The sequence below is a fragment of the Tuber melanosporum genome (genome assembly GCF_000151645.1).
Source record: "Tuber melanosporum whole genome shotgun sequence assembly, scaffold_66, strain Mel28".
NCBI lineage: Eukaryota > Fungi > Ascomycota > Pezizomycetes > Pezizales > Tuberaceae > Tuber > Tuber melanosporum.
In genome coordinates this window covers 550,049-562,584 of record NW_003299113.1, presented here as the reverse complement: position 1 = coordinate 562,584, position 12,536 = coordinate 550,049, and the positions used below count along the sequence as shown (strand labels likewise).

The 12,536-nt window shown below is 48.5% G+C and overlaps 2 protein-coding genes; both read left to right on the top strand.

The window, feature by feature from the left end:
• Positions 1-318: 318 nt before the first annotated feature.
• Positions 319-1,709, top strand: GSTUM_00010099001 (uncharacterized protein; the record flags this gene model as incomplete). Its single annotated transcript, XM_002841059.1, has 9 exons — positions 319-401; positions 466-615; positions 674-726; positions 771-799; positions 859-1,004; positions 1,042-1,073; positions 1,120-1,262; positions 1,319-1,514; positions 1,561-1,709. 9 exons carry the CDS (start codon positions 319-321, stop codon positions 1,707-1,709), a joined length of 981 nt encoding a protein of 326 aa, XP_002841105.1.
• A 6,308-nt stretch (positions 1,710-8,017) lies between these two features.
• On the top strand, positions 8,018-10,664 carry GSTUM_00010098001 (uncharacterized protein; the record flags this gene model as incomplete). XM_002841058.2 has 12 exons in its annotated part: positions 8,018-8,391; positions 8,464-8,513; positions 8,580-8,697; positions 8,750-8,810; positions 8,876-9,017; positions 9,216-9,299; positions 9,402-9,549; positions 9,622-9,721; positions 9,795-10,021; positions 10,092-10,343; positions 10,414-10,568; positions 10,634-10,664. Exons 1-12 carry the CDS (start codon positions 8,083-8,085, stop codon positions 10,662-10,664), a joined length of 1,677 nt encoding a protein of 558 aa, XP_002841104.1. The 5' UTR covers positions 8,018-8,082.
• Between the last annotated feature and the right edge of the window lie 1,872 nt (positions 10,665-12,536).

Here is a 12,536-nt window from a genome sequence, read left to right as displayed (position 1 = left end):
GGGTGCTGCATCTGATTTAGGAGAAGCAGGCCTTGATCCCCGTGCCGAGCGGGAGGCTTTGGGTTTCCAGCAGCATGATCCTGGACCTACAGAGATTGCCGCACGCATCACCGGGGCCGTTACCAGTGGAAAAGGGGGGACGATGGGCCATACTTTACCAACAATGAAGGCATTCCCTGACATGACCCTGCACATAGCAAGAACGTTGGTGTTTCCAGTGGCAAGTGGTACATTCTTATTCCAGAAACAGCAGACGTTCAACGGACCGAAAACTCTGGAACGTAAGAAAATTTTATACCCCGCCCTCTAATATTAACAATGGGATGGGTATGGTACATCCGGCCGGATCTGGTGCCTTTGGGTATTTCAAATGCACTAAGGACATGTTGGGATTTACAAAGGTATAAAGAATATTTAAACCCAGCTTCACACAACCTTATTTAACAATGATAGGCCGACCTGTAGAGCGGGGAAGGGAAAGAGACAGAGATATTCATGCATTTTTCAACCGCTACATTTGGCAAAGAGTTTCCGGACCAATGTCGTGACCCGCCCAGCTTTGCCATCAAGCACTATACTAAAGACTGAAGCTGCGATATTGTTGGACTCAATTGGGTTCGTGCTTGTATCTTTCGGTGGATGGGTGGGTACTGACCAATACTCGCTTGCATAGCCCGTTTTCTTCTGTCGCGACCCAATGCGGGGCCCGGATGTCATTAAATTTTGGTCTCAATAGCGCAACCCTGCAAACTTCCTGTTGGATTGTACAGGTAACCTTAAGGCCACATTCTGCTTTCTGGTTAATGTTCCAGAAAGGGATTTTATGAATGAGAGGTTGCTGGAGTGAGACTGATATAGAGAACCAGCAGCCATGCAGGCATGATGCTTTTTAGTAACCATGGGCATTCAAAAGGCTGGCGGAGAATGCACGGGTTTGGCTGTCACACTTTTAAATGGTGTGTATGGACGATTCCTGTTGCATACGCACTTTATCTGCGATCAGGGTTCTGCGCAGCTCGCCTAGGCTGACGCTATTCAGAGATGTGGTAAGGCCCAGTTTGTTGATACCGGGAGTTGGATAAGAATCTGTAGGCGATGATCCCGATTTCTCCAAAAGAGATCTCTGGCAAACTATAGAGAAAGGAGAGCTAGTCTCCTGGACGGCGAAAGCTCGAGTCATGAAACCCGAAGAGGCCGGCCGGGTGAAGCTCGGTTTCGATCCCTTTGACGTAATCGGGATTTGTCCAGGAATGGGATTTCCTGTTGGTCTCCTGGGAAGAGGTAAGACGCTTTGTACATTCTGCTGACTGGGCGATAGATGCAAGATTTTGGAAGACTCGTCTTGAACAAGAATCCGGAAAACTATCATCGCGATGTAGAGCAATCGGCTTTTTCTCCAGGAAGTATGGTCCCTGGTATCGAGGATAGCCCAGACATGCTTCTCCAATTCAGAATGGTCTTCTACCGTGATGCTCAGTATCATCGTATTGGCATCAACTTTCACAATGTCCCAGGTAGGATACTATCTCCTACCTTTCTCCTACTGATAAGACTACCCAGTAAACTGCCCCTTCAGGTCCCGCTCCAACGCAAGCATGAGCTTTGGTGGCCCCTTCCGTAGCGACGGGAACATCAGCGGAAACCCTCACTATGCCCCCAACAGCTTTGTCAATAAATTCCGTCCCGACACCGCCGAAGCGCCATACTAAGTATCCGACAATGTCATCTCCCGTCAAGGCCATTATTCTAAGTGCACGCTTGGGGAATACAACCAGGAGCGAGAGCTCTATGTCTGCGCCATGAGCGGCAGGGGGCATGTAGGCCTCCACCATAATACCGCTGCTGCCCTGGGGTTGGTAGAGTATCTAATCATTCAGATGAAATATCTTGCGCAATGCTATTACATTCAGCCCGAGTGTGCTCGGGCTATTTACGATTTGTTGCCTGGGGAGCTTGGTTTTGGGAAGGTGGAAGAGATGGCGGAGGATGCGCCTAGCTTTGGGAAGGAGAGGGGGTTCACCTCATTTAGGGAGAACCTTTGGTTGGCGAGGAGGCCTGCCATTGTACAGGCCTATCAGATGTGCTCATAATGTCCGAGCGCTCTCAAGGACTGCTATTGTAATCAACAAAGTTTGGCCCTTTGGTTGGGTCTGGGTGATCTTCTGCTACACTGTAAGAGCTCAAGTGGAAGGAAAATGAGTTAGGATCAACCTGGTTTTTATTCTACTAGGAATCCACTTAAAGGTGTTTCTAATATGCTAGGACGTTGGAATTCCCCTTCCCGGCCATGTGATGGGAGAATACCGAAAAATTGGCCCCCAGTTTAGACAAAAGAGAAATAGGCATAGCGCCTTACTAGGGGAGGCGACTACAGCCCTCTAGCTCATTTTCCTTCCATTTGAGTTTTTACAGTACTGTACTTGTATTGTGGGACTCGTATATGGCCGCCGGGCGCTTTGCGGCTATTGCATAGACAAATTTCGTGACGGTGATTCCAGGGTAATATATTAGATTAAGCGCGATGCGGCCAATAGGTCGTTGTCCTTGTATTTATAGACTCTGACCCCTCTGTGCCATAGCAATCGTCAAGGAAGGACTCCCCTTCCAACAACTTATCGGAGGAGTTCCCACAGTACTCTAGGAAGGAAGACCTGACGAGGGAGTTGAAGGGGGTGGACCTGGACACGGTGTGCCTGATCCCTCTGGCAATGGGGGGGGATGCAGATATGGCCCGCGCGATGCTGGAGGCCACCAACGAAGCTGGCACGCCAAATTTGCAGTCCATGAGTTCGGCCAGCGCGGGCATGGCAGGCCTGCAGAAGCAGCCGGGGCTTAAGGAGTTTATCAGCTTGGACGATGCGGCTTTGGCGTCAAATGGGGGTCCTGGTGCTGCGGCGGACCTTTCGCCTTGCCTTATTAGGTTTGAGAGAACCCATCCTCTTGAGTGTTGGGAAGATCCACCAATTATAAAACTGGTGGGTTAGGGCGTGCGTTTAGGCCGGGAATCTGCTGCTGCGTAATAAACAGGATTAAGCTCGGGGCGCACCTCCTTATTAGTCTAACGCTGGCTGGGGGCATGCATAGACTCGCGCTTGTGGTATTAGGTGGTGTCGCGCAGCCTGCTTCACACTTTCTTACCGGCTAGCCGGGACGAACCGGCCACCACAACTGGATAAAAGCTGGGAGCCGGGGTGGGGTGCAAACGGGTTTCTGGGCATGCTATCTCTAGCTCTCCCACTCTATTTTTCCTTTCCCTCTCAGCATAGTCTACAAAAGCTAAGAATGCTGATAGATTTATTTGCAGAGTGGAGACGGAGAAAAGCATCGGCGAGGAGACAGATATCGACGGCGCCGGGAAGTAGTACTCGCTAAAAAAATATTCCCTCGTCTGTGAAGGGAAGGCTACTTACATATCTACTTGTTCCTTCCACAGAATTGAGCGGACTTTTTCAAAGCTTATTCTGGAGAATGGTTGTATTCACAGGGGAGTTTGGAGTCTGTGCGGGGAATATAATATATTAGTTTTTTCCGGAGATGTTTTAACAATGTCAGATGTTTTGATATTTTGAAAGTTGAGGTGATTGTAGGATAAAGTAATTTTCTTCACCAAAAATCACTCTCTCAACTTGACAAGGTGTCTGTTGGAATACGATATAGGAATACGATACCATAATCATGCGAGCCTCGGGGAGTCCGGGAGCTTGGCCGGTGAGCTAGCATACTACTATAGTATTTGGAGGTCTATGGGATTCCGAATACCGATAACCCGTGTAGGGGTTACTTGGGGTATATAGCAAGGCACTTTGAGTGCCATAGCCGATACAGCAATCCTCCTGCCTCAGCCCCTCTCCTGCTTGTCGATAACTTATCCGTCCCAGAATCGCAACGGGTTCGAAGTCACAAGAGTTCATGTTAGATTAGCAGCCAAGTTATGAACACCACCGGTCACTCGTTAAGCTTAGCAAACGACCGCTAGACCAGCGGTAAAATCAACCTGTTCTCCCAAAATCCCGCTATGTCACATAGGAGGCGATCGATATACCGTAAATTCACACTAACCTGACGTCAGTCCACAATCACAACCGCCGGAAAATCCTTGAACTTAATCAAGCCAAGCCGACCGTGGCCGAAGTCACCTATATATCTTACCGCAACAGCGGCTTTTCCCGCCGCGAGCCCCGTGCCACCGACGGCGCAGAGTATCCTGTAAAAAATCAAGGTCCGGCAAAAGTAGCGACTCCTAAGAGCTAGGTATCGCCCATCCGGGCGCTGAGGATGTATAATCTGATGACCTAGTCGATGGGAAACGGCACCATAGTGTTCCTAGGATATCGTAACTTACTCCCCCAAGCATATAAAAACCCTTTCGTGCTGGTTGGTTAATGAGTGAATGATGGGGGGAGGATAAGGGAAGTAGACCCCAAATATATAAACAGTAGTGGTAGGGTTGCTCGAGAGCCCGGGGTCGCGGCGGGTGGGGCTAGGTATCTGAGAGATGTGCAGCTCCACCCCGGAGGCGGGAGTAGGGGTGTAGAGGGGCATACGGGGAGTGAGAAGGGCGTACTGGGTCAGGATGCACCGGTTGATCCTAGTTATTAGGTTGGCAGGTAGGGGACATCGTGTGTACCATCAAAAACATCCATTTTGGGCCCTGGATTTTGTGTCTTTGGGGAGATATGAGGGGGTGGGGTGCTGTGTTTATGGTTGTGCTCCCTTCCGGTTGTGTATATACTAAATTTTTGAAAGAGTCTAGCTTGGTACTCGAGTACAAAGGATAGTGTCGGTTAGGAGGGTCCAGGAAACTGTTCCCAAAGGACGACAGCGCAATTGCCGTAGAGGAGGAATGGGGTTTAAATCCTCACCCCCGGTATCTGACTGAGTGTGGAGCAAAAATATCCCCGGGTATTATCTATTAGTTGAGATAGTACCTTAGGTCTATTCAATATGATAAGGTAAAAATGAATTGACCAGCAATACTTATACATTTAAAAGAGTCAGGAAGAGGGTAGTACAAGGGCAGCAATCTGCATTGGTGGCATGATTGCGAGAAGGATTTGGCTTTCTCTTGCCGGGAGTATCAAGGGGGATGGAGAATTGTATGATATGGGAAATCTTTAGCTCTATGGGTTAAACTCTATCTTTGTAAGACAAGGTGATTCTCGCCAAAGGGCAGGGAAGAAACCATTCCTGGATGAGTATGATATGATAAAAAAATCATTTATCATACGCTTAAATTTTGCTCTCCAGTATCGGCGACACTGGGCAAAGGAGAGCTGACACTGAGTTATTTGAATGGATGATGTTAATTATGTATGGATGACCTGTGCCAACGGGGCTGCCTAGGTCCCCTAAAAAGAATTCAATTATGGTATGATATGGCCAGCTGCATCTCACTGTCCCACTGCCTAATCCCGCCACGAGTATGATATCTTGGTGTTGCACCCCTTCGCCAAGACCTTGAGACACAAACCAAATTGGCCCTCCCCCACTTCGCCCCTCTTCTCTACTCGAGTGCTCGAGTACGAGCAGATGCGATAAGGCTTAAAAACCCCTACAGTTATTGGGGGCGAGCAATCACAGGTCAACCTTAGCGTGCTGATATAGTCTGTAGTTATCCGTTCTCGTGCTTCACTCTTCATCGAGTTACCGTTATCGTGCGAGCCGGTGAAAGTCGCTTTTCTACCGAGAGGTTAAAATAAAGTGTGGCTTATGATAGGATTCTTCATAAAGCTAGTGAATACCGGTGGTTAAGTTACAGTTACAGTAGGTTAACCCGCTGAGTAACCTTTGTTATGCACGAAATCATTCTCCCCGGGGCACTTGCACATGGTTGCGAGTACTGTACTAGGGGAGATGTTTCCGCACATGACAGGGTTATTTTGCTGATCAACTTTCCCTGCCTTGTACTGTACCTGTACAGTGCGAGTACCGGTATCATACGAAAACTTCTCCCCGGGAACTATAAACCAAATTTCCTTGCGAATTTGACAAACATCCAAAATCTATGGCACAGTGCACTACCGGTAGTATAGTACCGGGTTTTCTGGACCACTGGAAGCAGAAATCCACGGCACCGCTGGGGAAATATTAGCCATGAGCACTACTGTACTAGTAGTCAAGTAATCACTCTCAACAAGTGCACGATCTAGAACGACTATGTCGTACTCATGTGCAGTACTGTACTCGTACAACTACTCGAGTCCGATTAGGCAACTTACTGGTACTGTACCACAACTTGTGCTCGACCGTTTCACGCAGCTACCGTACCTTCCCCCAGAACACAAATATTTCCTCTGGCAACTTGACTTTCAGCCTATAACCTAGACCCCATCCCCCACACCCCGAGTCCCTTCCTCCGCACATGGCACCGCCTGGGGTGGATACTTATCGGAAACATACCGGCTTTGCTAGTGCCACAGAACCCCGTCTTACTAGCCTGTTTGGAATAGGGCGTCGAAGGTTATTATCGGTTGATCTCCTTTTTTGTTTTTTTTATGCAAGATGGACTTTCTGCTTCGCACCATACCTTCCGCCATCTTTCTCTATTGCAAGAGGATGAGGTAGTTCTGTCTGCCTTGGGATTATCTATGGGTTGTGTGTGGTGTATCGTACGGGGCTGAGGTGAAGGAGGTGCGACTGGCCCGCTGGCAGCTTCCGCCGCTCAGGGGGCAGTATCCCGAGGGCAACTCTGGTTGAAGGTTCGCCTGGTTTTCGTCCATCATCAGAAAAGCGCGAAGGCTTTTTGCCCTTCGTACCCGTCTGGTCACACCCACCAAATTTTGACCACTCAAAACCGGGATTACCTCACTGACGCCCGCACACCCTGCACTCTAAGTTTTGGAGGATGCCGGAGGCAGGGCGATTTCGTACAGGTGGTGCGGCAGGCAGGCATTGTGTCCGAGGGGCAATGTACGAATTCGCGGCGATCCTTTCTCGACACCTTCCCGCCTCTCCTTCTTTCTGGCCGGGTGTTTGGCTGAATTTGGTGGAAATGTCTCTCTACATTGTTGTGCTGGAGCGTTGTACTCGTACTGGCACAGTACTGTACTCGTACTTGCTTGTAGTGTCTTAAACTTCATTCCAACGCGAAGTCACGGGGGACCGCCATTCCAGCCTCCTCGGAAAACACCCTGAAACCCCCCTTCCCAAGGAAGTAGAAAAACCGAAAAAATAGCGCTAAAGGGATCCCCATAATAACTAGTCCTTATAAATAGCGCAAAAGCAATGGCCAAAGTAAAAAATGTAGAAGTCAAAAGAGCAAGAAATAAGGGAAAGACATAGGGTGTGAACATCCTCCTTTTCTACTGGCTCATCACAACTTTCCCCTTCATATGATATTAGCCTGGGAGTACCGCAGACAAGTCCAGATCAAGCAACTTGACCGAAGGTACGCTCCCCCCTCCCCCCGGCTTTGCACCTGAGACTCCTGGCTGTGCTGCTATCGTTTGCGACCTAAAGACCAGCAAGGATTAATTGGGTTGGGTCAAATCTAATGAGGGTTGGATGAGGGAGTTGCCGAGAGAGAGTTGCGCAAGGTGTTGGCGAGGTGAATGTTACAGGAAATATGTATGTACCGTAGGAATGTAAGTATTATAGGTGCTATGGGTATAGCATCGGAGGTAGATATAGAGCGGTGGCGTAACTTATGCTAAGTAGGTATCGGGTTGCAAGTGCTAACTGGTAGTCGCATACAGAAGAACAATCGAGCCCATCAGTCAATCCGCCTCCTGCAGATGGGCTATGCTGGGTGTCTGAATTTAGATGGAGCGCGAATTACCAGATTTAGGGGAGTAAGTAAGGCATTGCTTGCGGTTCTAAGGGGAGTAGGTAGGGATGTGGGAGGAAGGAAAGGATAGACCCTATCAAGTATAGCACCCGTCTACCCAACGGTCTAGCATATAGATATCTATCATACATCATACCCGCTGAGTGTCTCGGGTCGATCCCACACCCTATTATATAACCATACCAGAGGTCCCAATTTATTCCCCTCCCTTCTCTCTTCTCACTCCATCTTCCGGTTCCAGCATCAGTTTAAATCTACTACAACACACCATCACCCACCACGAGGTTATGTCCAACATGTCGGAGGAGGAAAAGGTCCCGGGATACGTATTCGGTAAAAAGGAAGGAGAGGGCGGCGACCTCGAGAATAGCAAGTCTGGTGAAGCTGTTCCTTACACCGGGCTAGTGGACGGAAAGGAATTCGGACACGTGAGGAGGGGTCTGAAGGCAAGACATGTTCAATTTATCGCTATTGGGGGCATCATTGGGACGGGGTTGTTTGTTGGCTCTGGTGCTGCGCTGGTTAGGGCCGGACCATTGAGCATTCTTTTGGCTTATACTATCGTTGGCACTGTTATCTATTCATTGATGTTGGCTATTGGAGAGGTGAGTTGTCTTTTCCTTTCCCTTAGTGTCCTTTGAGTTCTGTTTTTGGGCGATTGAGCTAATTCAATGTAGATGACTACATGGCTCCCTATTCCTGGGGGTTTGACGGTTTATGCACACCGGTAGGCTGGCTCCTTTTGATATCTAAGACGAACTCAGCTACAGAATATTACTGACTGAACAATCAGCTACCTAGACCCCTCATGGGGATTTGCTATGGGATGGAACTACTGCTTCGGAGCAGCTATGACAGTTTGCGCCGAAGTATCCGCTGCGCTACTGCTAATAGAGTATTGGACCGACGATGTAAGTGCGGTTAACAACCAACTAATAGTTTCCACTTCTAACACCTGGGAAGGTAAACAAAGCAGTCTGGATTGTCATAATTCTAGTCGTAATATTCCTGCTCAATATCTTCGGTACCTTAACACGCCACCGGGATCAAAATCGTTACTTGTAGCAAAATATGGCTAACAATAGCTAGTCGTCGAGGGTTACGGAGAAGCCGAATTCATATTCGCAAGTGTCAAAATCATAACGATCATTGGCCTCTTATTCTTGGCGGTGATCCTTTTTTTCGGTGGTGGGCCAAGTAAAGATCGCATCGGTTTTAGATACTGGTTAGTGTTACTGGAGCCTTTGCGCAGCTGGACCTCGAGGGGCTGGACGTCTAGCCTTATCGTTGATTTACCTTAACGTTACAGAGCGATGGTGTTCTAATGTCCTTTGGAACGCACCCTTCGATCTCGTTGTTCAAAGGCTCTGCTATCTGAAATATTTACCGACTGGTCTGTTGCTGCAGCGTCTATGCTAACACTATCCAGGAATAACCCCGGCGCCATGAGGGCCTATCTCGTCCCTGGTAACACAGGTCGATTCTTGGGTTTCTTGAAGTCTTTCGTGAACGCGTTAGTTGAACCTATCTTTTTATTTTGAAAAAAATATCGTTATATATGGACTAGCAAGCGACAAGAAAACTATTCACGTATGACTGATATAACTTGGAACAGTTGTTTCGCATTTGGTGGATCAGAGGTTATCTGCGTCGCCGCGAGCGAGACTTTGAACCCTAGGAGAAACATACCCAAGGCGGTTCGCCGTACTTTCTGGCGTGTGTTGATTTTCTACGTTTTTGGTGTTTTCGCTATTGGTGTCTTGGTAGGGTTTCCGCTGCACGGGAGAAAGATTTCCCATTTCCCCGAGAATGAATAGCTGGTAATTGTCGTAAAGGTCCCATACAACGACAAAGGGCTAACCACTGCTCTTAAAAGTGGTGCTCCCGGGGCTGCAGCTTCCCCATGGGTAGCTGCGATCGTCAACGCCGGAATCGGTACGTTATGCTTGTTGTTTCCTTTCGGATAAGTAGATTCCCTTCATGGACTCACATTTGTGGAATTAAATAGACGTCCTCCCGAGCATCATCAACGCCGTCATCTTAACGTCCGCCTGGTCCTGCGGTAATAGTTTCATGTATGCGGCCTCCCGCAATCTCTACGCCCTAGCCATCACCGGTCATGCGCCCAGGGTCTTTGCGAAATGCAGCAAGCGGGGTATCCCGTACATCGCCGTTGTGGCCGTTTTCTCACTCACTATGCTTTCGTTCCTGTTGCTGTCCGAGAAGTCTGCAGTTGTATGTGTTCCTCCGCAATCTCCCGTAAAAAGGGGGAGCGGGAGGGAGGTTGACTAACTTGATTGGTTAGGTCTTTGATTGGTTCATCAACATCACCACTGTGTCCAGTTTGTTCAATTGGTTGACTCTATTCCTCGCTACTATCCGCTTCCGAAAGGGATATCTCGCGCAGGGGGTGACTCGCGCAGATCTGCCGTTCCGGTCACCATTGATGCCCTATGCTGCATACTACGGGTGTGGAATGGTGGTTTTCTTCATTGCCATTAGCGGCTTTGACGTTTTCTTCCCAGAGGAGTGGTCTGCTAAGACATTTTTTGCAAAAGTAGTTTCCCCTCCCTTTCTTAATGGCACGATTCGATGGGTGGCTTACTTCAGTTTTTTTTCCTCGGTAGTACGCCGGCGTTCTCCTATTCATGGCCCCCTTCGTTTTTCACAAGATCTGGAAGAAGGATAGTCTTACGCCTCCGGAGACAATGGATATCTGGACTGGTAAGGAGGAAGTCGATATCTATGAACGGCAAAATCCCCCCCCGGAGCCGAAGAATACGTATGATCCGCACTTACTTTTTTTTATAGAAAAAATTAGATGTTTAACACTAACATGCTGCGCAGTTGGGAGAAGATCTGGTTCGCCATCGCATAGTTTTCCACAATACTCTACTTTCAGACGTGCAATTTGTATTTGGTTTGGGAAGTTTATGGGCGAAGATATGGGCTCTGATGTACATGTTAATATCATCGTTATCTTTCTGGTAAATGTCACTGGAAGGTGGGTGACCCTGGGTGATTTTCGATATTGCAACTCCCGTAAAACTTGAAGTGGGTATGAAATCGGATGCCAAAAGCGCGTTTCATCCCTGCCCACTGATAATTAGCGCTCACGTCCCAGAATCTTCACAAAAACTGGAACCAATTTCAACATGAAAAGTCTGCGAAGCACAGAAGATGCTAAAAGATCGCGGGGGCACGGAGATCTATGTTCAGGCAGATCTACCCAGAGGAGAACGGTATTCCTCTCATTACTCTTAAACCCCTTCTGATGATAGAGACTCAGTCTGCCAACACCCAGCCATCGAACATCACTCAACACGCTAACCTTTCTATTTGGTTGGAGGAGAAAAACTAAAAGCTGGGGTACCGCCTATACCTCCGATCTGCTCTACCAGCTCCCAACATGCTTAATATCCTCGAAGGTAATTGCACTAGACCGACTTGAAGAAAGTGCCACCTTATAATATTACCATAATTATTATTCTCTCATCTTTATTTCAATATATCATAGTTCTATCAATAACCCTCTTCATAAACTCCTCTTACCTTCCTCTACAGTACAGTACAGAGTTGGCATAAAAATCTGGTCCGAAATGGGATAACACTTTTGTCTCAGCCTCGTTCAGGTTTTGGAGGGCGCGAATCATACCTTATTTTTCCGAGCTTTCCCTCTTTGGGGAGGGGGGGTGGTGAAGAGTATCAACGGCGTTATGATAGTATCACATTTTTGAAGGGATGGCAGCGAGTTACGTTTGGGAAGAAGGGACATAGGGAGGATCACGGTCAGAGTTTCGAGGGCTTGGACTTTGAGGTTGAGAGTTCTGGGGTTGGTGTCTTTAGGCGCTGAGTCCTCAGGTTTAGGATCGCTTGACACGTTATGGCGTTTTGTGGGTGGTTGGGTCAGGGGGTGGTACAGTACTGTACTCGAGTAGGAGTGGGTTTTAGTTTGCCGTAGTTGTTGCTCGTCTGGGGTTCTGCGCCTCGGGCTTGGGAGTGTTGGAGATGGCGGCGGCTGCTGGCGTTTGGCTTCGTTGAGCCCACCCCGACTGGCGAAGCCACCAGAACGTGGCATAGCTATTGTAACGCCCGGGGACTGCTCAACCGGGGGTTCTTGAAAAATAGGATCAGAGATTCCAGTATCGTGGGATGTCACTCACCGCATATGTTGTTGGATTTAGGTGTGCACAGTAGTTTTGTTTCATCACCAGTTTCCCTTCCAATAGTCTCGCCTCAATCGACTTCTCCACCACGAGTATTTTCGTGCTTGGAATCACAGTAAGCGGTCAAACAGGTTTCCGTGATTACAGAGTGAGCTCTGCGAAAACGGCGCGGACGAGGACAGATATATTTATTTCGGATTATTCATTCCTGACGGCGAAGTCGAAGTAGAAGCGGGCTACTCCAACGTTTTGTCTGCTGCCCCCCCCCCATGCCATGAGGTATCTATCACCAGGGAACTAACATCGCAACTTGCAAGCGCTGGCTTCAGTCATCTATTTCCTGAAAAATATTCTCTAGATCCTAATATCTCCTGCCGCCTCCCGGAATAACAATGCGCGGCCATCGGCTCCCCCTCCTCCATTGCCATCACACTAGCTTCTGACCCTCTCGGTTTGTAGGAGCTGGCCCCCCACGTTATCGACCTGGGGGTTCGAATACCATGATGCTGCTGTAGCGGGGGTCCAATGGAGATGGCTAGGTTAGAACTCCGAAACAACTATCAATAACATTCAAGTTAGAGCTA